The sequence below is a fragment of the Amblyomma mixtum genome, chromosome 1 (genome assembly GCF_055824585.1).
Source record: "Amblyomma mixtum isolate Tamu chromosome 1, ASM5582458v1, whole genome shotgun sequence".
Classification (NCBI taxonomy): Eukaryota; Metazoa; Arthropoda; class Arachnida; order Ixodida; family Ixodidae; genus Amblyomma; species Amblyomma mixtum.
The window spans coordinates 42,529,349-42,555,652 of record NC_143012.1 but is presented as its reverse complement, the minus strand read 5'-3'; the positions used below and the strand labels follow the sequence as shown (position 1 = coordinate 42,555,652).

The 26,304-nt window shown below is 48.6% G+C and overlaps 1 protein-coding gene across 1 annotated transcript; it reads left to right on the top strand.

The window, feature by feature from the left end:
- The first annotated feature begins 396 nt into the window (after nucleotides 1-396).
- Nucleotides 397-15,230, top strand: LOC149366144 (gastric triacylglycerol lipase-like). Its single transcript, XM_089552280.1, has 9 exons — nucleotides 397-448; nucleotides 2,655-2,901; nucleotides 3,818-3,935; nucleotides 4,757-4,907; nucleotides 5,961-6,056; nucleotides 9,043-9,195; nucleotides 11,552-11,623; nucleotides 12,709-12,777; nucleotides 13,831-15,230. Exons 1-9 carry the CDS (start codon nucleotides 413-415, stop codon nucleotides 14,077-14,079), a joined length of 1,191 nt encoding a protein of 396 aa, XP_089408406.1. The 5' UTR covers nucleotides 397-412; the 3' UTR covers nucleotides 14,080-15,230.
- Nucleotides 15,231-26,304: the final 11,074 nt, after the last annotated feature.

Genomic DNA, 26,304 nt, shown 5'->3' with positions numbered 1-26,304 from the left:
TTTATAAATCTCGAGAAAAGCCATACGTGAACAGCATAACGAGTTCGCTGTGAACAGCAGCATGACGAGCACAATGAACAGCATAACGAGGCCTCTGCCCTGCAGTGCGCATAGTCAGACTGCTGATGATGATGATGGTGGAGATGGTGACTAATAACGAACACATCGTCAGTTTTGCGACATGTTATAAAACCTTATTGGAGTGCTAGCTAACTGGTTTAGTCTTTGGCTCGACCTCGCATCAACTCTAACTGCGGGCAGGTTACAACGTTCGTGTTGTGCACAGTGACCTCCGTGCTTAACTGTACTAGTGGGGTAAATTCCGGGCGCGCGCATTCGCAGATATTTCTTCTTCATCTTGCTGGCGAGCGGCACGTTTCACCACTGGCGGAGAAGGCTGACACACGCTCGCATGCTACCCAGGGACGCCGACGCCGACAGGGACATTGTGAGTACGCGAGTTCCTTCCCCTTCTTAACCAAGTGCAAACATGCCCGCCATAATAAAGCAATGCATGTCCCAACGGGGAGTATCTTTTTATCATCCGGCTTGGGCATCAGCACTGATAACCCCGTCAGCATTGATGGCATGGGAATGTCCCAAGAACAAAGAAGTCTCATGACGTTGCTGAGGACGCCATCGACCAGTTCGCGGCATACCGCGCCGAATCCGAGATATAAGTGGAAATTACCCATGATTTTCCTGCAAAAAGATGACATGAGGGATGATGGATCTGTGATTGACTGAAAACACGCTTAATCTGTTGTGGGTGCTATGGCTGTGCATCAGGACGTGGGTCGTCAAGACCACGGCTGACGATCCTTACCGTGCGGCGCTTGGGCTGAGTCCCTTATCCCGTGCTTTGTCCCTCCGGAAAACACGGAAAACGGTGCACACAGTGGGAACTGTTCCTTATATCTCTATTCCAACCCTTGTCTTTGTAATTATGCTGATCCTTGGGCTGATAATTGGCTAGGCGCATTAAACCAATTCCAGTGGACCCTTGCCAACCACAAGTGAGCTGTGGGCCGTATGTGAGCAGCGCCTTTTATCGGCGCTTCCTAGTATAACTCAGCTGTTGGGCCATGTCTAAAGAAGGCACTGTGCTGCCCTCCAGGAAGTAGTTGCCAAAGGGCCGTTGAGTTGAAAAGTTTGATTGACCGGGTCTCTCTCATATATGAGACATTCGTAGAAAGGCGACACGTCATCCATCTAAACCAAACTCACGACCTCGGCCTGTACGTAGCCCTACACAATCCAAGAACGAAGCTGCAAATGCCCTTCAAAGGAGGTTCTCCAGCCAGCTCCATATTTATTTATTTATTTATTTATTTATTCAATAAACACCTAAAGGCCCTCAATCGAGGGTATTACATAGGGGGGAGCGAAGACACACAACACAAAATAATATTGAGCAAACGCCAATGTGCTATACATAAGAACAGAAAGCACATGTAGAAAACAAAAGAAATAAACAAAAACCTGTAGTATACATTCTAATTCACACACACAAAAAAAAACAGATAGTGTTTTAGAGGCATAACAAACGCAGGAACAAAACAAAATAACAAAAAAAGCTGAATGCAGCATGTGGTACAATCAAATAGTGAAGCTAAACAGACATTTGGGTAAGAAGGTCCTGAAACTTATTAAGATCCCGTTCAGAAGCGATGTGTGATGGAAGATTATTCCAGTCAACTATAGTACGTGGTATGAAAGAGTTAGCAAACGAAGAAGTGTGGCATGATATGCGTTTGACTTTCAGCGGGTGGTCGCGACGTGGAAAAAAAGATTCAGGTGATTGAAAAAAATCGTCATGAAGCAGAACATGATGGTAAAGTTTATGGAAAAGGGTCAAGCGTGATAGTTTGCGGCGATGTGATAACGTATCAAGTTCGGCGCGAGCCTTTAGTGCGGTGACGCTAGTATGACGAGAATAATCAGAAAAGATGAATCTAACGGCACGGTTTTGCAAAGATTCCAAGTCATCAATAAGGTATGCTTGATCCGGGTCCCAGATGGCCGACGCATATTCGATTTTAGGCCGTATTAAAGTAACATATGCTAGTTTTTTCAGGTGGAATCGACCGATTTTCCTGACATGGCGGTTAATCCAGGATTAATTTCTGACCCCGTTAGGTTAATTCCCTATCACGGTATAGTGTGACAGGGGGTCAACTGCGGATTAAGCGTTATATTATGACAAGAGTTGGACGTCAGTGGCTGGAAGACCATCTTTGAGGGACACTCTCCGCTTCGTTCTCGAGTTGTATCTCACTATACACAGTTGCGACATGGAGGTGCAGCTTTCCCCTTCGCTGTTGTGGATATTAATGTGAGTCCTAAAGGCAATACTTTGTAATCTACAAGACTCACAATACTAAATCTGAAAGCAAAAAAAAAGGAAAACGAGTTTGATCAGGACGTGTAATACGTCGAACACAAAATAGCCAGTGTGTCCTTGGAGTGACAGCGGGAATACCAAAGAAAATGAGATGTAACAGTCACATAGCAATCGAACGGAAGTGACGGAGTAAGCAAACTCACTTTCGGACGTTGACGCGAAAAGCATGAATCGCAGAGGCCACTGTACTGGACCGGACTTAGCTCGACTAACGGTGGTGATGATGATGACTGCAGTCACGCGCGCACAGGTGCAGCTTATCGAGGCCCGGGGCTACCCCGTCGATACTCACCAGGTGGTCACCGCCGACGGTTATGTGCTCACCATGAACAGGATACCTCGGGGCAGACAATCAACAGGGGACACTGTCACCACCACCGCGACCACCACCACCACCCAGGAATGTGACGGCTCCAAGAGACCCGCCGTGCTTGCAGTGCACGGACTCCTCGGATCAGCGGTTAACTGGGTGGCGAACTTCGCAGACCAGAGCCCCGGTGAGACACTTATCGCTGTTGTTCGCCCCATCGCGTAGTTAATGGAATACCACGCGTTTTCTTCGTCTCTCCATCAGTGAGGCTTGGATTTTACTGCGCGGCATTTAAAGGAACGTCCATCTCCCCAGTAATTAAGTGTCCCCACTCGAATGCCGTCACTGCTTTACCCGTTAAAATGTGGCACACACGCAACAATGTCCGCCCCCGCCTTTTTGGCTGCCCCTTGTTAAAGCCACAGTTCCTTCCCTCACGGCACGGTTCAAGTGTCCGGTCTGGGTGTGACAATTGATGCACCTTTCGTTTCGTTATAACCCCAGATGAAAGGGCACGAAAGGGTATAATCCCCTCCCTGCATGGTCGGGAATAGGTTCATGCATGTTTTTGAGGGTTTAACGTCCCAAAGCGACTCAGGCTATCAGGGACGGCATAGTGGAGGGCTCCGGATCATTTCGACCACATGAGGTTTTTTAACGAGCACTGACATCGCACAGTACACTGGCTTCTAAAATTTCGCCTCCATCGAAATTTGACCGGCGCGGCCGGGATTGAACGCGTGTCTTTTGGGTCAGCAGCCGAGCGCCATAATCACTGAGCCACAGCGGCGGCTCCGTGGTCGGGAATTCCCCTGCCAGCATTATCGCGCTGTTCCCTGCATACATTGTCACGCTAGCAGAGTCATGAGAATCAACCGAAGCCATTGGCTGGAAGGTGGTCCTTTGACTGGGAAAAAGCCGCTTCGTTCATGAGTTGTATCCGACTACAGAGACCAATGGGCGAAGCTGTTGTCCTGCAGTGGACGTAGCTGTGATGATGACGATGACAACGACAACGATGATCCTCTAGAGATGTATCTCGTAACACGTTTGCCCATGAGAGAATTTGGCGGAGTGGATATGTGGTGTATGCCTCCGCGCAGGATTCGTGCTTGCCGACGCCGGCTACGACGTCTGGCTGGGAAACCTACGCGGCAACACACTCTCCCGCAGCCACGTCAACTTCAGCGCCGATAAAGACGTCCGATTCTGGGACTTCTCGTAAGGCCGGACATTAAAACGGATCGTCACTTTCTCCTTGATTTTTCTCCGGCTGCTTCGCATGCTAGAACAATGACTTAGAAACGTCGACGCACTCTCGACAGAAACGACAGTCTGTATCATAGCACAGAAGCTTCGCTGTAGCAAGAGGTCGGCGGCGACCGGCCATAAAAATCCTGATTGGATGGCGGACAGTGACGTCGGCGCTGACGTCACCAGACAGAAAAAATCCCATTGGTTCAGCAGGTTTATGATAATCAGCCGACGCCATTGGCCAGAAGGGGTGTTCTTTAACGGGGAAAAGCCGCTTGGGTCTTGAGTTGTATCATAGTATAGCTGCAGATCTTTTGGTACCTTTTTTTCCTTTTTTCTCACACTGGAAGGTATACGCCGATTCACAAAAATCTAAACAGAGAGCAAGGGGTCATTATAAGGAAATTGCAATCCAATACTTATATAAATCATGTCAAATTCAGCTATATGTTTCCAAATTCGTACGATCCGCATTGCGCCTTCTGCAGTAAAGTGGCTCACTTATACCATTAGGTATGGGCATGCCAGAAAAACCCAGCTATCCAGGAATCAATAACCAACAGCTGAGGATAGGGAGCCGGCTCTGTTCAGCTCACATTCGGAAGACCAGCTCTCGCTGGTGAATCGGCAAAGGGAGGCGGCAAAAGCCAGTAGGGCTCCTGGAATGAGAGGCCACCCAACCGTTCTGTGCATTATATGATTCCTGTGAACGAACGCGTCATCGCTAACAAGCGTTCTCGATTGGGCTACCCGTCCTCGACAGGTGTGTGCTTGTGTGGTGGATGCAGGTTCCAGGAGATGATCGAGTACGATCTGCCGGCCATGATCGACCACGTCCTCAACGAGACGGGGCTCTCCAAGCTGGGCTACGTCGGCCACTCCCAAGGGACGCTCGTCATGTTCGGCCTGCTGTCGTCGGCACCCGGGTACAACGACAAGGTCACGCCTCAACCCGAATCTATCAATACGTTAACATTAGAAGTGTGGTGTGGTGTGGTGTGGTGTGGTGTGGTGTGTGTGTGTGTGTGTGTGTGTGTGTGTGTGTGTGTGTGTGTGTGTGTGTGTGTGTGTGTGTGTGTGTGTGTGTGTGTGTGTGTGTGTGTGTGTGTGCGGTGTAATGTGTGTGGTGTGGTGTGGTGTGGTGTGTGTGTGTGTGTGTGTGTGGTGTGGTGTGTGTGTGTGTGTGTGTGTGTAATGTGTGTGGTGTGGTGTGGTGTGTGTGTGTGTGTGTGTGTGTGTGTGTGTGTGTGTGTGTGTGTGTGTGTGTGTGTGTGTAATGTGTGTGGTGTGGTGTGGTGTGTGTGTGTGTGTGTGTGTGGTGTGGTGTGTGTGTGTGTGTGTGTGTGTGTAATGTGTGTGGTGTGGTGTGTGTGTGTGTGTGTGTGTGGTGTGGTGTGTGTGTGTGTGTGTGTGTGTGTAATGTGTGTGGTGTGGTGTGTGTGTGTGTGTGTGTGTGTGTGTGTGTGTGTGTGTGTGTGTGTGTGTGTGTGTGTGTGTGTGTGTGTGTGTGTGTGTGTGTGTGTGTGTGGTGTAATGTGTGTGGTGTGGTGTGGTGTGTGTGTGTGTGTGTGTGTGTGTGTGTGTGGTGTAATGTGTGTGGTGTGGTGTGTGTGTGTGTGTGTGTGTGTGTGTGTGTGTGTGTGTGTGTGTGTGTGTGTGTGTGTGTGTGTGTGTGTGTGTGTGTGTGTGTGTGTGTGTGTGTGTGTGTGTGTGTGTGTGTGTGTGTGTGTGTGTGTGTGTGTGTGTGTGTGTGTGTCAACATGTCAGCACCATACTGTGTCAACAATTACAAAGTAGGTATGGTGGCTCCCGTAGCTGAGACCAAAGGGTTATACCCTCTCCGTACATGGTACCTAACCAAATACTCTGCATTCATTTTCCAGTCCACCTGAATTCTTCTCGTGAGAAGCGGTGCTGCTAGCTGAAATATATTTTTTTGCAGGAGATAATGTACCGACCCGTTCCCTAATGGGGCCGTTTACCCGTTCGCAGGTGGCCCTGTTCGTAGCGCTGGCTCCCGTGATCGCCCCAGCCAACGCAATTATTTACGGAAAGGAGCAGCTCCTAGCCCTTGCTGAGAAGCCCGCGGTAAGGGACGCCGTTGCGGAGGGTTCCAAATGCATTTCAACCACGTGGGGTTCTTAAAGGTGCATTCACACGACGGACCATTGGCCAGCGGACCAGACGTCCCGTGACGTCCCTCTTCCATTCCGTGAGGTTCGCGCTTGAATCGCGATGTTGGTGAACGTAACATGACGAAAGACCATGTGCGTGTCTACTCCGCTAACCGCCACCTTCAGAGGCCAAGGTCAGAAGAACGGTTGATAACCGGATTAGACATGCGTGAAGCATTTGTCCTTACTCAGGCCAGCCAGGCGCGGACCTCTCGAAACGGAAGTGGGACGTCGTTTCACGCCTGGTCCGTGGGCCAATGGTCTGTTCAGTGAACCCTACTTCACTGGTATATCGCAGGGCACAGAACCAGGAACTATAAGAGGCAGCGCTGATATTGTAAGTTTCACTGTAACGAACGAAGCAGGATGACGAAGAAAGGTAGTGAAGAGCGCAGTTAAGTGCAACCATGCAATGAACGGCAGATCTGGTTCACAGTTGTGTGCTCGTCGTTACTGCCTGGTCGTCAAGCTGTGTACAGAGCTTTTAGCTCAGGAGACCATCCAGTTCTGTAAAACAAAATTTGATTTGATTTGAACAGATTCGGGCTTTACAAGAGCAAAAGGCGTAGTTTATGTGTACAGACGTGAGCAGGCTTGGCTAGAGCGCTGCACAAGCGTGCCGGGCAAGAAATAAAATGTGCTTTGAACACAACTGCTCAGTTGAGGGCACAGGGCTTGTGCTTTAATAGTTTGTGTATCTGTACGGCTTCGCTGAAGCGCGAAGCGTAATTACTTCAGAATTCGGCTTAGTTTGCTCAGCAGTACACCGATTGTGCAATCTAGATAAGCCTGCTCGCGATTGTGCAGTTATGTTCAATATTACCTGCAACGCACTGGAGGCACCATTAGAGTGATTTGCGCATTTTAGCTAGACTTTTCGGTTTGTATTTTTTTATTTACAATCCGGCGGCCTTTTTTGGGTTCTTATTTCACAATACAGCTTTCGGGCTATTTTTGCCGAATATAATTTTCAACGGATGAATTAAATATTTTTTACGGCGACTTCCTGTGGTACTCCTGTGCTGCCAAAAGTTACTTAGACTTAATATATCTTGTTTTTTTTTATTTTGTCAGCCTGACATTTTCGTTTGGCAGTAATTAACACAGAAGTGTTCGTTAATAACTGGTAAAGCACTTATAGCTGCGCTTGCGGCTGAAAATGCTACCACCAATAAAAAATGTAACCGAAGCTAAACGGCATACATGTTGAACAAAAACGCGTGGAAGTTTATTTCTAAAGGCGCGTTGCCATCTGCTCTATGGGTTGTTGAGCAAGAAGGTGGGGAATCACGTTGTTCGCGAGTTGACGACAGCGATGGGATTTCCGTTCAACCGTTACTGTAGCCAGAACATCACGCCTTTTTGTGACACTTTTGCAGGGCTTCAGGTATCCTCTCAAGTAACATAAAAAATTACGTGCTTAACCAAGCAACCAACTGCCTTAAGTGGATGGAGAAAGTGAACAGCTCTACCCTAGCACACGGCGTTTGCCGACGTGGTATGCCTCCTTACAGTATGAAGAAGCGTGTAAGGTAGCAGAGCAATTTACCTCATAATGCACAAGTTGATACTACTTAGTTAATTGTACTTAATCCTACGGTACGCCGTCTCAGCAATCTCTTATGTTTATTTGGGGTTTAACGTCCCAAAGCAACTCAGGCTATGAGGGACGCCGTAGTGAAGGACTCCGGAAATTTCGACCACCTGGGGTTCTTTAACGTGCACTGACATCGCACAGTACACGGACCTCTAGAATTTCGCCTTCATCGAAATTCAGCCGCCGCGGCCGGGATCGAACCCGCGTCTTTCGGGTCAGCAGCCGAGCGCCGTAACCACTGAGCCACCGCGGCGGGGCAGTAACAAAAAAAACGAGCTTAACAAAGCAGCCAACTGCTTTAAGCGGCTGAAGACAGTGACCACCTCTACCCTAGCACACGACATTTGGCGACGAGGTAGCGCCTCATTATAGTATGAAGAAGCCTGTAAGGTACCGGAGTAATTTACCTCATAATGCACAAGTTAATCCTACTTAGTTAATCTTACTTAATCCTACGGTACGCCGTCTGAGCAAATCACTGTCCTTCGCATTTTGTTAGTTGGCTCCTTTGACTGAGTGCAACTCCTACTCAATAGACAGCTACAGCTACGGCGTGCATGACATCAGTAGTGACCTTTCCTCCGCATTTTGTTAGTTCGCTCCTTTGACTCCGTGCAACTCCTACTCAATAGTCACCTATAGCTGCGGCGTGCACGTCATCAATAGTGAGCTTTTCCTGTTGCAACCGAATTTCTAAAATTGAATTTGTACTACTTTTATCGTTTTGTTTTTTCAGCTTAAACCGATAAGTCCGACCCTTTTTATAGCACGTGAAGCTGCAATGCACCTCACAGAAAGCGGCACCTTTTCAACAGGCAACTGTATGCAAAACATTTCAACATTACCGGGCGGGTTTCATTTGCCCGCCCCCCCTTCCCCCCCCCCCAACAAACATGAGAAGGGGGAGGGGGGGGGGGGGCAAATTTTGTACCTGATTGTTCTCTGCTACCCAAGAGACATGAAAGGGCGCTACCTTGAACTCCCCTCGCAAGGGGGGGGGGGGGGAGGAGAAGGTAGAAAAGGAAAGGCAGGGAGGTAACCGGAAGAATAATAGGTTCGTTATCATTATGGAGAGATCTGTGCACGTCTATGCGGACTACATATTTTGCGTTGCGAGTGCTATGCACGACACTACGTGTGCGCATCCGTTAAGGGGTCGCCGGGAAGACTCAGTAAAGAGCTCGAAACTTCTCCTTTCTGGGAAATGCGGCGTCCTTTTCTTAGCTGCTTTTGCGCAAAGCTTCGTAGAAGATTTTGCGCACAACTTGGTTTCCCTTCGCCCCGTGTTCTCATCCGAGGACAGGTGCGCAAGATGGTGCTGAAGATGGGCGAAGTCGGCGAACACGGACCCTTCTGGGCGAGGCTCGGCGATGGGCTGTGCCGCTCCGAAGATACGGTGGCCGTGTGCCAGGCCATCTCGAACGCTGTATTCGGACCTTCTGTCATGGCCAACTTGGTGAGTACTGCACTATAGACCCGAATATGGGAGTAAAAAACTACATGGGAGTAAAAAAGAGACTAAGCTGTCCTCAAGCGCACACCGTTTTATAAAACGGTGTGCGCTAAAAAACAGCTTAGTCTCCTTTTTACTCTTTTCTGTTTAGAGTGTGTGTTTGTGTGGGAGGTGGGGGAGGGCATAGGTTGGCACACTCACGCAGGAATGCACTCATATCGCCTCACTCACACTCACGGACGTGAGTGTGAGTGAGTGGTCGTGTGCGTGAATGGACGTGAGTCAGCGCGAGTGAGTGTATGTGATGTGAATGAGGATGTGGATGTGAGTGTGAGGGGAGGTGAGTGTGAGTAGAAGTGAGTGGTGTGAGTGAGTGGTTGTGAATGTGAGTGCAAATGAGTGTGAGTACAAGTGAGTGGATGTGAGCGTGGGTGGACATGAGTGTGAGTACGAGTGAATGGATGTGAGTGTGAGGGGAGATGAGTGTGAGTAGAGGTGAGTGGTGAGTGCCAATGAGCGGTTGTGAGTGCGAGTGATCATGGATGTGAGTGTGAGTGCACATGAATGCAAATGCGAGTGAGTCGTTGCGAGGGTGAGTGGACATGAGTGTGAGGGGAGATGAGTGAGAGTAGAGATGAGTGGTGAGTGAGCGCTTGTAAGTTCGAGTGATCATGGATGTGAGTGTGAGAGCACATGGATGCAGATGCGAGTGAGTCGTTGCGAGGATGAGTGGACATGAGTGTGAGGGGAGATGAGTGTGAGTAGAGGTGAGTGGTGAGAGAGTGGTTGTGAGTGCGAGTGGACAAGAGTGCGAGTGTGAGTGAGTGTTTATGAGTGTGAGTAGAGGTGAGCGGTGTGTGGATGTGAGTGCGAGTGGACATGAGTGTGAGTACGAGTGAGTGGTTGTGAGTGCGAGTGGAGAAGAGTGTGAGTGTGAGTGAGTGGTTGTGAGTGCGAGGGGTCATGAATATGTGTGAGTGGTTGTGATTGTGAGTGCATATGAATGCAAATGCGAGTGAGTGGATGTGAGGGTGAGTGGACATGAGTATCAGTACGAGTAAGTGGATGTGAGTACGAGTGGCCGTGAGTGCGAGTGTGATTGAGCCACCCCTCATGGCGCCGAGGTATGGGGCAGGTGGTGGCTGGAGACAGATCGAGTTTGTGCAATATTTTGCAAGAAAATTCAGAATTCGCAGGAATGCAGGCTCAAGGAAGCCCGATGCCCCTCGAGAGCTTAGCTAAAACCAACATCCCGCCTTTGAGAATTTTATGTTTGAAGAAACCAGAAACTGACCATGTCGTAAGGCAAGATTTCAGTAAAAGTGGACAGATTTTACCGTGAATTGGGATAAATGGGGGCATGCTTTTAACGATTAAGAATTCCGATCTCAATCCGGCATAGAAAAATGCTGTAATCGGAGGAATACAGCGACTTACTCTGCAGATGTACCTCTACAGGTGACCGCATATCTGTGCACAAAACCTAGCAGCTGTTGAATGCATTGTCGGTCTTCTGTTATTTTTTTGTCATGGCTGGTCTTGGCACTTTTCTTTTTTTAATACTGTTAAAGATTAGAACTTTTGCCTGAAGATACTGTTCCAATATCAAATAATGATGGATTTTATTCTCCGCTATGTACATATCTAAGACACTGAGTATTTACTTTTTGTTGTTTTGTTTTTGTTGTTTTTTAACTGCATCAAGTTGCTACGCTTTGAAGTGGGAATATGCCTATGTTGCCAAGAGTAAGAATTCAGTATATTTCGAGATCAAAATGTACTCCGGAACTTGGGCAGCATACCCTGCCTCTAAAATGGAGCTGGCTAGAGGACAGCTTACTTCCCTGTAGCTTACTTATGCAAAGACGTGATCAGCAATGACACTACTTCAAAACCCTAAAAAATTACCCGATTCGAAAACAGCCTCAGTATACCTTTAAGGGCAACTGAGTGGATTCCAAGAGAAGGCAAGCGTAGCAGGGGGCGGCAGAAAGTTATGTGGGCGGATGGAATTAAGAAGTTGGCCGCAACTGGCGCAGTACGGGGTTAATTGGAGACTGGGAGAGGCCTCTGCCCTGCAGAGGGCCTAGTCAGGCTGGTGATGATGATGGTTTCTCATCAAATGGATGCCTCGGGGCTGGAGAAGCTAAACAGAGCAATGCATTTGGGAACACTTTAACGGAAGAAACTGTGCGATCCACGTTTTTCATAGCAAGCGCCGCTTTGGGGTGCTCTTTAAGCAAGAACTTTCGCAATAGGCAGGTTTTCTCAAACAGGATGCTTTGTGGAAATTCTGCACTACTGAAACCACATGATTAGGACCTTCGAGTGCATATATCTTCTCGGTGTGTCGTTGCAGAGCCGATTTCACGTCTACCTGCACCAGGATCCGGCCGGAACGTCGTGGAAGAACCTTCTGCATTTTGCTCAGGCAAGAAAAGCTGGCGTTAATTTTTTTTGTGTGTGTGTGTGTGTGTGTGTGCGCGCACGCGTGTGTGCGTGTGCGTGCGTGCGTGCGCGCGTGTGTGTGTGTGTGTGTGTGTGCGTGTGTGTGTGTGTGTGTGTGTGTGTGTATGTGTGTGTGTGTGTGTGTGTGTGTGTGTGTGTGTGTGTGTGTGTGTGTGTGTGTGTGTGTGTGTGTGTGTACAAGGGCTTTTACATGGTAGATAAAGGGCCAAGAGCAACACGGGCTAGCACAAAGAAGTAGGGCGGCCCCGGCGGTGAGCATAGCTCCGGCATGATGGCTCTTCTGCTGCCTGTCTGCTGCTCGGGTTCAGCGTACTCCGTTTTTATAACCGCCGGTGTCCGTTGCGGCAGCCAGCAGCTCTAATCCTCCAATCAGGTCACGGCACTGGCCACCCTTCAAATTAGACGAATGGTCGAGAGGCGCCCGGCCGTTGAAGGCTTCCAGTCTGGAACGGGCGGCCGGCGAAGCGTCGTAGGAGTTCTAACCGACGGAGAGGAGGGGGAGGAGGAAGGGTCCGCGTCGGGCGCCGGCGAGGCGGGATGATTCCCGCTGCAAGCCGCGACATGTCCGAGAGAGTCTGGGCCTGCTTTGCGCGACGGCGAGCGCGCGGCGCTGGTTTCCAGAGAGGCCAGCCAGCGGAATGTGGGCGCCAACATGTGTGTGTGTGTGTGTGCGTGTGTGTGTGTGCGTGCGTGTGTGTGTGTGTGTGTGTGTGTGTGTGTGCGTGTGTGCGTGCGGGTGCGGGTGCGCGTGCGCGTGCGTGCGTGCGTGCGTGTACTGTGCGATGTCAGTGCACGTTAAAGAACCCCAGGTGGCCGAAATTTCCGGAGGCCTTCGCTACGGAGTCTCTCATAGCCTGAGTGGCTATGAGAACCCAAACGAAACCCAACCAAAACAGCAAATAATATCGAATCACTATTTGCCGTAAGGCAGCCCGCGTTCAATTCTGTGTTGTTGTTTTTTTTCTGAAAAAAAAGAAAGCTTTTTCGTCTCCGTGCGTTCCACGATCAACGTTCAAGTTTGTTTTATGTTTTTTTATTTCTTCGCAGATCACCAGGACCAGCAAATTCTGCAAATACAACTACGGTGTTAACAAGAACAAGAAGCGATACGGCCAGGTCAGCATCAACCAAAGCTTCGCTATTGCGCAAAAAATAATTACTGATAAATTGGTGTAGAAACACACTCGATTTCTTTCACACCCACAGAATCTTACGTATTTAATACCTTTTGCAGCAATACCTGAACTAAGTACTTCTTTCAGGAAGCACTGCGGCGTTTTAATGCGAAACTAATACATCCAGGCTTGGTAGCTAAACGTAATTTACATTTTGATATTTGTTCAATCTGTCGTGTGACACCTGTTTAAGAATTGAAAGTGTAGCGAAAAGTGCGGTAAGCAGAGCCACTGGTGAGAGGGCATGCATGTCTTTAGCGGCAGTGACGAAACAAGCGCATACGCTCAAGTAGCTCATCCTGCGCAAAACGCAATGGCATAAAACTAACAAATTGGGAGGGGGGGGGGGATCGATGTATCTCTTGCTGAAGTAGCCGTAATCACTGCTTCGGCAGATGCGATTGCTGCGACGCTAGTCTTTCCATCATTTCCTTCACATGTCTTTCTCTCTTTCTTTAAACTCTCTCCTCTCTGCACTCGGCAGTGATAGTGCCCAGTCTTTCTTTCTTTATTGATTTATTTATTTCTTCTTTCTTTCTTCTTTTCTTTCTTTCTTTTGTCTTTCTTTCCTTCTTTCTTTCTTTCTGTCTTAGTTTCCTTCTTTCTTTCTCTTTCTTATTGTCTCTCTTTCCTTCTTTTATTCTTCCTTCCTTCTTTTTTCCTTGTTTTTTCCTTCTGTTCTTCCTTTCTTCTCTTCTTCATTTCTTCCTTCTCTTATTTCGTTCATCCTTTTTCTCTTCCTTCTTTCTTCCATTCTCTTCGTTCTCTTCTCTTCCTTCTTCATTTGATCACAGCAGCAGCTGATACTACATTGACAATAGCAGCCACTTCAGCATCACCCGGCAGCGATAGTGTATAGGCTGAAGGCTGTCTGAATACAATGTCAAAGGAAGGAAAGGGGTTTAAAGAAAAACGCCTATAGTTGACCACGACTGTTTCATTAGCCTGTCTCCAAACGTGGTTCAAGTGTATATCTCGGTGTACCTTCTTGAAGGCTCTGCCTCCCTGCTACACCCTGGAGGAAATACGTGTCCCCGTGGCCATATTCTGGGGCAAGGGGGACACGTTGTCCACACCGCGGGACATCGACCAGATCCGGGCCCGCCTGTCCACCATAGTCGTGGACGAGCGCGTCGGGTCCGGGCCGTTCGGTCACCTGGACTTCATATACGGCTTCGACGCCCGAGGCGTCCTCCACGACAGGGTCGTCCAGCTGTTTCGACAGTACTATGGCTCGTGCTGACCGCGCGGTTCACTGCACCGGGCTGCCCGCCACAGTGAACGAACCATGGCTGTCTCGGAGGTAAGCGTGGGGGAGTTACCTGCATTCCACCTGACAGAGTTACCTGCACTCCTCATGAGCCAGAGTGAACGAACTCGGACAGTCTCTGAAGTAATCGCGATGAGAGTTAACGCAGTGATCGCAGTTAACGCGATGAGAGTTAACGCATGCTCGCCCGCTCCTCGCTACCTCGGGGTGCTGCGGACGCCTCCACAACATTATCTAAAAGCAAAGAAAGTATTGGTACGTTTAGGGATGTAACCGAAAATCTGAAGAAAGACCGGAGGATATATCCGCCACCGGATAGATCCCTGAGTAAAAAGGAGTCGTACGACTGGAGAAGACTCCAAGCTCGAAATTTCTTCTCGCCCCTGTGGAGGAGTTGCACGGGTGCCAGAGGGCTGAAGACGGACGGTGCAGGAACCGAAATTTGTAAATTTTGTGGCCCTGTGGCAACATTAGATCACATAATTTGGAGATGCGTTCGTGCCCCAGGGCGCAACGCGATTAAAACTAGCGATGAATGGGAGACCACGCTGAGAAGCTCCGACGAAAAAACTCAGCGCTTCGCCGTCCGCCTGGCGGCCGAGGCTGAAGACCTCTTCTCCTAGACGGGACGGATGTACTCTGGCCGCGGTGCGACAGACTGCCTCCCCGGACGCCTGCGTGCGGACCCGGAGGTGGCTACCACGCTATATTCGGCGGAAATAAATGTTATTCCTCCCCCTCCTCTTTTTTTTGTTCGTAACAATTGAACTCTTAATTCAATTGCTTCATCACAAATATCATTCCGCGGGATTCCTACTAATCGCACTCGTACAATCACAGACCAAGGCCACTATCTGTCTCGTCCTTGCGGCGTTGTATCATCGGTTTGCACCATACAGGGCCCGAGAGAGCTAAGAATCGGACTCTACATGTAGAATTCAAATTCGGGTTCAAATCAAGCTATGAAATAAAAGTTTTCACTATTCAAGTTTCTCCTGGTGGTTTTTTCTAGCAAATGACAATGTATTAGCGCTCCTTATTGGGCGGGACAAAAATTTTCAACTTCTTTTTGCCCAATATCCAGATAATATTGCATAAATGGCAGCTTGCACAAAGAAAGTCCATGAAGTGCTGTATACATATTTATTTATTTTTCGCTTTTTAGAATAATTTAGCCGCTACATCTTCGTGCGTAACACTTTTGCCTAAGTTTTACAACTGCCTATCTTAAACAGTACACTGCACACACTCAACATAACAGCAACCCCTTGAAACATGCAACAATCTTGAAGCAGGACGTCTTTAGCATGAGTAGCGCAGGCTACCATGATCGCAATAAATACAGCGCACCGTCTGTACTCATCTTCTAAAACTAACTCTTCGAATTTAATCATATATTACGGGTCACGCCATGGACAAACGCTTAGATAAGTTTAAAATAACCAACTACTCAATTTGTTTTGTTTGACTTTGTTATTTCGTTCGTTTGTCCGTTTGTTTATTTGTTCATTCGTTTTGTAATGTGGAAACTCGCACAGTTAGCGTGGACGGGAACAGTGCTTGTCCCAGCGGTGCCGCTCAGCAGGCCAGCGTTCGCAAGCGCAAAACCCGAACTTCGTCGGCTTCGCCTATCTTCTTCCTCGCCTTCGTCGGCGCTAGCTCCTGGGGCATCGAACTCCAACTCTCTTTCTTACAATACCCCCGGGGTGAAGAGGCGCCATCCTGGCGGCCTAAGGGCACGAGACGATGGCTGGGTCGTAGTAGGGCTTCAGGCGGTCTAAGTGCACAATTTCACGACCGCGGCGGCGATGGTCAGACGAAGGCGTGATGGGCTCGACCAGATAATTAACTGGGGAGACCTGCTGAATAACGCGATAGGGGCCCTGGTATTTGCTGAGCAGTTTTGTAGACTGTCCGGGGCTGGAGGAGGGTACCCACAGCCAAACGAAGGATTCAGGCAGATAGGACGGCGGCAGACCGGAAGAAGCGGCGCGGGCGCTTTTCTGACGGTGCTGATTGTGAGAAGTAAAGGAACGGGCGAGTTGACGGCATTCTTCGGCATGCGCAGCGGCTTGAGAGACGGTTGTAAAGTCGGACGAATCGGGGCGGTAAGGCAGTATGGTGTCCATGAAGGAGGAAGGCTCGCGTCCGTAGAGAAGAAAATACGGGGAAAAACCAGTAGTGGCTTGCGTTGCAGAATTGTAAGCGTAGGTAACGAAAGGTAGAACGCGGTCCCAGTCGGAGTGATCGGTAGAAACGTACTTGGCCATCATGTCGCCGAGGGTCCGGTTAAAGCGTTCGGTCATGCCGTTCGTCTGCGGATGGTACGAAGACGTCGTGCGATGAACGATATGACACTCCCGAAGAAGGGCTTCCACTACGCCGGACAAGAAGACGCGACCCCGATCGCTGAGCAATTCCTGAGGCGCACCGTGACGAAGAATGATATTCTGTAGTATGAAACCGGCTACGTCAGAGGCCGTCGCAGCTGGCAACGGGGCAGTTTCCGCATAGCGCGTGAGATGATCAATGGCGACGATGATCCAGCGGTTCCCGGCGGCAGTGCTGGGAAGAGGGCCATAAAGGTCGATTCCAACACGGTCGAATGGTCGGGCCGGACACGGTAACGGTTGCAGAGGAGCAGGTGAGTGCGGTGGTGGGTTTTTGCGGCGCTGACATTCCAGACAAGAGCGTATGTACTGGCGGACAAAACGGTACATACCCCGCCAATAATACCGAAGACGCAGGCGGGCATGCTGGGGCATCGATCTCCGACTCTCTTTCTTACAGTTTGTTTTTTGTTTGTTTGGACACACAGCAGCCCCATAGGAGACGTATTACAGGAGTGGGGATATAAATGTTATGATCATAAAGAACAACTTTCAATACATAAAAAATGATTAGAAAGCCAAAGACACAATGTTGAGGCATCAGCAAATATCAGTGGCATCCGAAAATTGCTGAACGGAAGTAAACTAATTTCGCCGGGCAATAAGTTCATTCTTTCAATATCTCGCGACAAAAAAACTGTGTGTGGATGCGTCAGTTTGTGCGCACTATACACCCGGATACAACTCAAGAACCCAGCGGCTTCCAAAGGAACCCCTTCCAGCCGATCATCATCGTCATCATCATCATCAGCCTGACTACGCCCACTGCAGGGCAAAGGCGTCTCCCATGTCTCTCCAATTAACAGTGTCCTTTGCCAGTTGCGGCGCCGGTATCCCCGCAAACTTCTTAATCTCATCCGCCCACCTATCTTTCTGCCGTCGCGTGCTACCTTCGCCTTCTTCCAGCCAATGGCAACGGCCAATTCTCATGACCCCTTTGGCTTGACAAAGCAGGGAGTGGTAGATGGTAGGGGATAATCCCTTCCATCTATGGTCGGGAATAGTCCTCCCTCTCCATTTTGACGCCGCTCTCTGCATTGCCACGATTGCGCGGTCGTGAGAATGGGCCGACGCCATTGGTCTGAAGGGCGTCCTTTGACGGGAAAGAGCCCCCAGAGTTCTTGAGTTGTATTCGACTCTAGGAGAAATAGTCTACGATGGCGCCTTGTAGATGATGGCTTAAAGAAACTTGCCTATGGCCTCAATCTCGTGAAACGTGACGTGTTAATCGACATAAATATGACTTTGTGGCATCAGGTGTACCAGAGAGCCGAAAGGTGGTCAAGATTACACGAGGAGGTTGGACGACAGCAAGAAATATCCGTGGTACCGACAGCAATGTCAAAAAAGAAGACCTTTCTTCTGGATAGATTAAAATGGCTGTGGCTCAGCTCGGCTGAGCCGGGTTATACGGAGCGAAAGGCAACCGAACCAGTGGCCGATGTCGACGCGGAGACGTTGGCAGCATACGTCTCCCTTTTCCGCTTGAGATACTCTGCCATACTGCCGCCTCTCAACTGTGGTTGCGGCGCACACGAGCTCTCCTTTTCAATCCTCAAGCATGCTATCAGGCATGCGACACAGCTGGCGAAGCGAGCGGAGGCGAGCTCAACGACGATGGATGGATGGATGGATGGAAAAAACTTTATTGCCAATAAATTGGTGTTCGTGACCCCTACGGGTGACTGGGCGCCGTGGTCGATCCTTGGTCCAGGATGCCGCACTTCACTGCTGCCATCGTGGCTCGGCGCACAAGGAATCGTTGCGCTTCCTCGTCCTCGCTGGCCAGCAAGTGCTCCCACTGCATCACACTCGGGTTTATTCTTGGCTCTAAGTCTGCCTCAGGGCAGGCCCATGTGATATGTTCTAGTGTAGGTTTACCCTGACACCACGGACATTCGTCTGCATATTGTGCAGGGAAAATCTTGTGTAGTTTGTGAAGGTGTGGGTAGGTACCGGTTTGTAGTCTGCGCCAGTCTACCGCCTCCTCTTTGGTGAGCCTTTTGTGTGGGGCTGGGTAGCGTTTCCGCTGACCCCTGTAATGATCGAGTATATCTGAGTACGTGGGGGTAACTGGGTCAAAGGTGCCTGTGGTGCAAAGTGCTGAGTCTGCTCGGTTGACGTATCCTCGAGCTAACTCGTCTGCTGCCACGTTGCCCCTCATCCCCTCATGTCCCGGAACCCACACTATACTATGTTTAGTGTTTTTGTGTCTTCTCGTCGTGTGTAGAATATGATTGGCGATGCTGTCGATCCTGCCTCTTGTGTAGTTTCTACATGCTTGTTTGGAGTCCGTCACTATAGTGAGGTTGTGTCCTGTTGCGTTGCCGTGCGATATTGCCAGAGCAATGGCGGCTTCTTCAGCTGCTTCTATGTTTGGGTTGTTTATCGTTGCGCTGGTTATTTCTTGCCCTCCTTCGTCTGTTACAACGGCGATCGTTTTGCGTTGATATCGGTACTTTGCTGCGTCCGTGTAGACTACGTTGGGATTGTCGCTGAGTTCCCTGGTGAGTGCTCGGACTCTGGCTTGTCGTCTTTCATGATGTAAATTTGGATCCATGTGTCGTGGTACTGGTCTTACCCGGATGTTGTTTCTGTCTTCATTATTCATATGTTCCTTGTCTCTTTGTGTACCTAGAGGTAGTCTTAATTTCTCCAGTAGGTGTCTTCCCGTTCTGGTTTGAGTGAGTCTGTCTAATTGCGCACTACGTTGCGCTTCTCGTAGTTCGTCGAAGGTGTTTGATACTCCCAGGGCCATTAGTTTTTCGGTTGGTGTGGACATTGGAAGTTTGAGCGCCGTTTTGTACGCTTTGCGTAGTATGGTGTCGATTTGTAGAGTCTCTTGCTTGTTTAGTTCGTGGTAGGGGAGGCTGTACGTAACCCTGCTCGTGACGAGGCTGTCAATGAGTCTTAGGGTCACAGTGCGAGGATTCTCACATGGAAGACGAAGTTTCTGAGGACGAAAGTTCTACCGAAACGTGCCGGGAACGCGCGAGCGACGCCAACACGGACGCGGAGGAAAACGACAACGATGACGCGGTTCATAAAGAACCAAGAAAAACCGCCGGACATCATTGCCATCCAAGAATACGGGGCCAGGACTAAAACAAGCATAACAGGATACGAGATGTATGACGGAGACGGTTCCGGCAAGGCCGTCACCTTAGTACATAAGTCAATTACGGCAATCTGCAAAACCAACATACCGGATACGGACGTACACCACACTGTACTAGAAATTGTACCAGAAAAACCAGCGGATGACAGCGCTTTCATCATAAACGTATACAGCCCCCCAAAACAAAAGAACCCCAGAATACACACTGTTCAAAAAAGCCAGCGATATGGCAGGCCAGAACCCACTGTTGATCCTAGGAGACTTTAATGCGGCAAACCCCATTTGGGGGTACCAAAAACTCAATGCCAAAGGTAAAAGCATAGCAGAAAGCGCAGAAAAATACTGCATGGAGCTAGCTAACGACCCCACAACTACGACGAGGATAGGAAACAGCGTCTGCAAAGACACCACGCCTGACCTAGCCTTCTCAAAAAACAACGAGAATATCCAATGGGAAAATACAATGGAGACCTTAGGGAGCGACCACTTCATCCTTAACTTAGAAATAGCCGCAGGAGAAATGAAGAGATGCCTAGGGACTGCCAAAATCACAGACTGGGAAGCCTTCAGAAACCACAGCGACGAAATAATAAAACCGATAACCAACATAGAAGAGTGGTGCACGGAGCTTATGAAGGTCAGACAAAAATACACGAAGATGATCGTTCGCACGGAACAACACCCAGACGTAGACAGCCACCTTCTTCACCTATGGGAAGCACGAAGAAGCCTTATCAGGAGATGGAGGCAGCAAAAACACAACAGGAAACTCAAGCTGAAGATCGCAGAACTGACTAAGAAGGCATCAGAACACGCAGACAACATCGCCACGCAAAACTGGCAACAGTTCACGGAAACACTTAGAGGAACACTAGGCACGGCCCGAACTTGGAATATACTAAGAGCTTTGATAGACCCCACAAAAACCAAAACGGAAAGCGGCAAGTCCATGAAAAGACTACTCCACACCTTCCCTGGAACGGAAGACCAACTAACACAAGCACTGATTGAAAAATGCTACGGCACAATCATGCACCCAAAGCAAGACCAAGTATACACCGGCGAAAACAACCCCGCGATGGATAGGCCAATCACCGAGGAGGAAGTAAGGGCAGCCATAGGGGAAGCAAAAAAGAATACGGCAGCCGGAAAGGACAAAATAAATAACGCTACTATTAGAAACATGGGAGACACGGCCATCGCCGAGCTTACGAAGTACGAGGGGGTACCCAAAAGAAACCGGACTAAATTTTTTGGTCGGCCAAGCTTCTGTGGTACCGCGTTTTGCCACTAGGAGCGCATAGAACGAACATTCCAGAGTCAGTAAGCCAAGCGCCGTCGTTGAAGAAGGTCAGACTAGTTTAGGCAGAGTTTTAGAGTGACGACTGTTTTGTGTGAATGTTGTTTTTGCAATGGCTGATTTTCGTGAACAGCGTGCGCCGGTGAAATTCTGATTTTTGCTCGGAAAAAGTTCAATGGAAACTCTTGAAATATTAAGAAAGACGTACAAGGACGATGCTATGGGGACAACTTAAGTGTTCCTGAATCGAATCCTGAATCAAAGCAACAATCATGCCAATGGAAAACTTCAAATTCACCTCGCCTCAAGAAAGCTCGTCAGGTGAAACCAAACCTCAAAACAATGCTGATTTGTTTTTTCGACGTGAGAGGAGTCGTCCATTTAGAATTTGTTCCGCAGGGTCAGACAGTTAGCCAGGCTTTCTACTTGGATGTTTTGAAAAGATTGGGCAACAGTGTGCGGTGGAAGCGGCCAGATTTGTGGCGGTCGGGTGACTGCTTTTTCCATCATGGCAATGCCCCTGCTCACACAGCCCTGTCTCTACGACAATTTCGGACCAAAAATGGCATGACCCCTATTCCTCAACCCTCATACTCTCCCGACCTTGCCCCATGCTACTTTCTTTCTTTCCTAGAATGAAAAAATAGGTGAACGGAAAGCGTTTCGCTGATGTTACTGAGGTGAAGAAAAAAACGACGGAGGCACTGTCAAGCATCACAAAAGACGAATTTAAACAATGTTTTGAAAAATGGAATGAAAGATTCGACAAGCGTATTATTGCAAGGGGGGAATACTTTGAAGGAGATTGAAGGTCTGTGCTTAAAATGTGAACAAATAAGTTCAAACAAAAATAAGTCCGGTTTCTTTTGGGTACCCCCTCGTACCTAAACGCTATCTGGGAAAAAGGAATCGTGCCGGCGGAATGGAAACATGCAGAGGTAATTATGATACCCAAGCCGGGTAAAAGACTCCAAATTGAAAATCTGAGACCAATCTCCCTAACCTCCTGTCTAGGGAAGATATACGAGAGGGTGATTAATGAAAGGATCACAAACTACATGGAGGACAAGGGATATTACCCTGATGCCATGTTTGGCTTCAGAAGGGGACTGTCCACGCAAAACGTACTCCTACAATTAAAGGAGGATGTCCTCACAGAAATACCAAGCGGCGAACACATAGTGCTAGCACTCGACATAAAGGGAGCCTTCGATAACGTGGGACATGCGGCCATCATGGAAGGTCTCAATAACATAAACTGTGGAAGCAGAGCCTTCCGTTATGTCAAAGCTTTTCTCACGGAACGAACAGCTACGATAGGCATCGGAGATACAAGATCGGACAGCTTCACGATGCCAAACAAGGGTACCCCGCAAGGCTCAGTAATATCACCGCTACTATTCAACATAGCGATGATAGGACTCACGAAAGTACTGGACGAAATAGAAAACATCAGCTACGCAATATATGCAGATGACATAACAATATGGACAACCACAGGCTCCCTAGCAGCTAAACAAGAGCGGCTACAAAAAGCGATCGACCATACTGAACAATACGCCAGGGCCAGAGGATTATCGTGCTCAGCAGAAAAATCAGAATACGTAAGAATCAAAAAAGGTACACGAAAATACGACTCGCAAATCACCCTGAAACTCGGAAACGAGACAATACCTGAGAAAACGGAACTCAGGGTACTTGGAATGTGGCTGCAAAACACAGGCCGATGTAGCAAAACCATTGCCTCTATTAAGAATACAACAGAGCAAGTCGCCAGAATCGTGCGAAGAATCAGCAGTAGAAAGAAGGGGATGAGAGAACAGGACACCCTAAGACTCAACGACGAGGCAAGCGGTGTGACGTCATACCAAACGGCGGCGGCGGCTCCGCGGCGAGGCGCGCGGTGTGACGTCATGCCAGATGGCGCGGCGAGCGCGCGGCGTCTAGGGTGCCTCGATGCGCGGCCGAGCGGGCGCGCATCGAGGCACCCTAGCGGCGTCCGCCAGCTGCGGCGGTTGCTAGGCAACGGCTCAAGGTCGGTCTCTGTGCCTCCTCGAAGACTCTATGGAGATATAGTAGATCAGCTGGACCTCGGCAACCTGAAGGCGATCTTAGGTATAGATCTTAAGAAAGCCTTTGACAATGTCAGCCATGACGCCATCCTTGATGGGCTAAATGAGATAGCTGTAGGAAAAAACACCTATAACTACATCCGATCGTTCCTAAGGGACAGGACTGCTATCATTACCTTTCAGGGCATCACATCCGATGAGTTCCCCATGGGATGCAGAGGAACCCCACAAGGGGCTGTCCTCTCCCCATTTCTCTTTAATCTGGTAATGAGGGACCTTCCCCGCAAGCTTAGAGAGATAGAAGCCTTAAACATCAGCCTCTACGCAGATGATGTAAATGTCTGGCTAAACAAAGGAGGCGAATCAGAAATGAAAGAAAAGCTACAGAAGGCAGCGGATATCATTAACGAGCATGCGAAATGCGTGGGTCTCAGCTGCTCTCCGCAAAAGTCGGAGCTATTTGTAGCAATGAGCAAGCGCAGTCAAAGGATACCGGCAATCGAGGTTACACTTGAAAATAGAACGATACCAACTGTTGAGGAAATAAGAATCCTAGGCATGTATATTAACAGAAAAGGGAAAAACAAAAGTACGCTAGACAAGCTCAAAGCGCAAGCTGAACTTGTCGTCAGGGCCTTCAGAAAGGTATCTAGAAGGGGGGAAGGACTCTCAGAGTCCAGCAAACTAAGACTCACGCAGGCCTTCATCGTTAGCAGGATATGCTACGCAACCCCATTCCTGAAAATAAACAAAACCGAAGAAAAGGCATTAGACACAATCATCAGAAAATGTGTCAAACGAGCGCTAGGGCTGCCCATTTCCACGTCCAATGATATACTGGAGAAAATGGGCCTGCATAACAATTGGAGAGAACTGACTGAAGCGGTTAGAACATCGCAAATCGAAAGGCTAACATCCACACCCGCAGGAAGGAAATACCTAGAGCTAGCGAAATGGGCAACCGTAGATAGCACAGTGAACACCAGAACAGATCTGGGAAGAGAAATAAGAGAGCATCTTATTATCGCTCCCATACCTAGAAACATGCATCCCATCCACGACAAAGGCAGAAGGAAAAGCAGGGTCGAACAGCTGACTGCTAAACTAGGCAAGATGCCACAGGGAACCGTGGCCTACACTGATGCCGCGGTAGGCACGCTAGGAGACACCGTCTCCGTAGCCGTCGGGGACTCAGGCAGAACGTTACGCGTTGTAAGACACCTTGACTTAAAACCCCTTGTGGCGGAGGAGGTTGCAATAGCGATCGCTCTAACTCAGCCAGGTACCAAATACGTAGTAAGCGACTGCAAAGCCGCAATTAGAAATTACAGCAAGGGACGCATCCACGAAATGGCGGCTAAATATCTAAAAGACTTTATCCCAGCCCACAATATTCTAATTATCTGGACCCCAGCCCACTCGGGTCTGCTTGGAAACGAGGCCGCCCACAGGCTCGCCCGCTCCTCTTTACCTCGGGGAGCCGTGGACACCTCATACGAATTCAGCACTAAAGAGGAAACCAATACCTTTAATAGCATCACAGACATTCAGAAAAAGAACAAAAGGATCTATCCTCCTCCGGATAGATCGCTTAGCTCGGCTGAGGCCTATGACTGGAGAAGACTCCAAGCTAGAAACTTCGCATCCCCGCTCTGGAGGAGCTGGACAGAAGGTGACACGAGGGAGGATGCGGAGGTGTGCGAGTTCTGCGGGCATACCGCTACACTCGAACACATACTATGGAGATGCCCCAGTGCCCCAGGATATGGCAGAATCAATAATGCAGAGGAATGGGAGACCATACTCAGAACTGCCGGCCTTAGCATACAACGATACGCTACCCGCCTGGCAACAGAAGCTGCGCGACTGTATCGTTGCTAGTCTTCCAGCTGCGACGCTGCCCCTCCCCGGACGCCTGCGTGCGGACCCGGAGGGGCACGGGTCTTCTTCTGGCGGAAATAAAGTTTCTTCACTCACTCACTCCTCGAAGCACCGCCACAGCGAAATCGCAAGTTCCTGGCCAATGTAGCTTTCGCTCAAAAATATCCTCATGTCTGTTTGCTTACAGGGATTCCACACAATGGGTCAGTATTCTACAAGGGGCCGGTTGACTTCTTTGTAGTCTAGAAGCTTTGGCGCTTATATTCGATTACACTTTTTCAAAAGTGAGCCACTGAATGAATTTGAGTATGCAAGTAAAAACGCCGCTGCAGAATAAGTACAACACGTTCACTTGTTTACGTGTAGTACCCTCAGCTTTGTTCACTGGCATCCTGCACTTTGTTAGAAGTGCATTTTCAGGGCAAAATAGTATTTAACCCCATATTTAAAAAATCTGCCTGTAGCGTAAGCATCGTGTAAAACCAGGTTTTGCCCAAAAAGCGAATCACCCTAACTATATGCGCAGTACAGACTGACGGAATTTAAAAGTAATAACTTCAAGATTTACCTTCGCGAGGTGCAACGCAATTTATTTTTGCACGACGGCTGAATGAATTTCACGAGCTCAGGCAGCACTTTGGGTCCTGTATTCCACACCATCATTTTCAGTGGAGAGCAAATGATCACTGCAACAAGAAAAATTTTTGGTCCTTTCCTTCCGAACTGGAAGTGATCAACTGCATAACAATCAATCTTTATTTCAAAACTGTTTTGTTCGGTATCGATGTTCGATATCTATTTTGTCCGTAAATGGCCTACTATTAATTTGCAAGAGGTTGGTCTGTATGGTTGGCTTGAAATTTTTTTTTCGTCTAATTAGGCCTCTCTCTTACTGTTGACTTTCTAGTTCGTTTTTTTTTTCTTCTGCAGTCCTCCTTCAGCACTAGATTCCCTCTAGGTTCCTGCACGATATTTGTTGTCCTCGCTAATCTTCATCTGTCTGCTGTATGAACAGCTTTTGGTTTTCGCTTAAGCTCTTTTTTTTCTTTTTTTGGTCTTTTTTCAGTTACTGTTCTTCTAGAACTGGTGATTCTTCATTAGAGTATATTATTTTTGTCCTTTTCGTTGCGCGTTTGATTTCTAATGTATTTCTGATTTATTTATTATAGTGCTTTAATACTGTTTAATGTATTTTCGCCGCGTCCACTACTGATGGGTGGCTGGAGCCCAGTCAAGCTGCAGTGTAGTAGCTTTTTTTTACAGCCACCTTTATCGCCTTGTAAACTTGCGAAATAAAGTTGCTTTGATTGATTGATTGATTGATTGATTGATTGATTGATTGATTGATTGATTGATTGATTGATTGATTGATTGATTGATTGATTGATTGATTGATTGATTGATTGATTGATTGATTGATTGATTGATTGATTGATT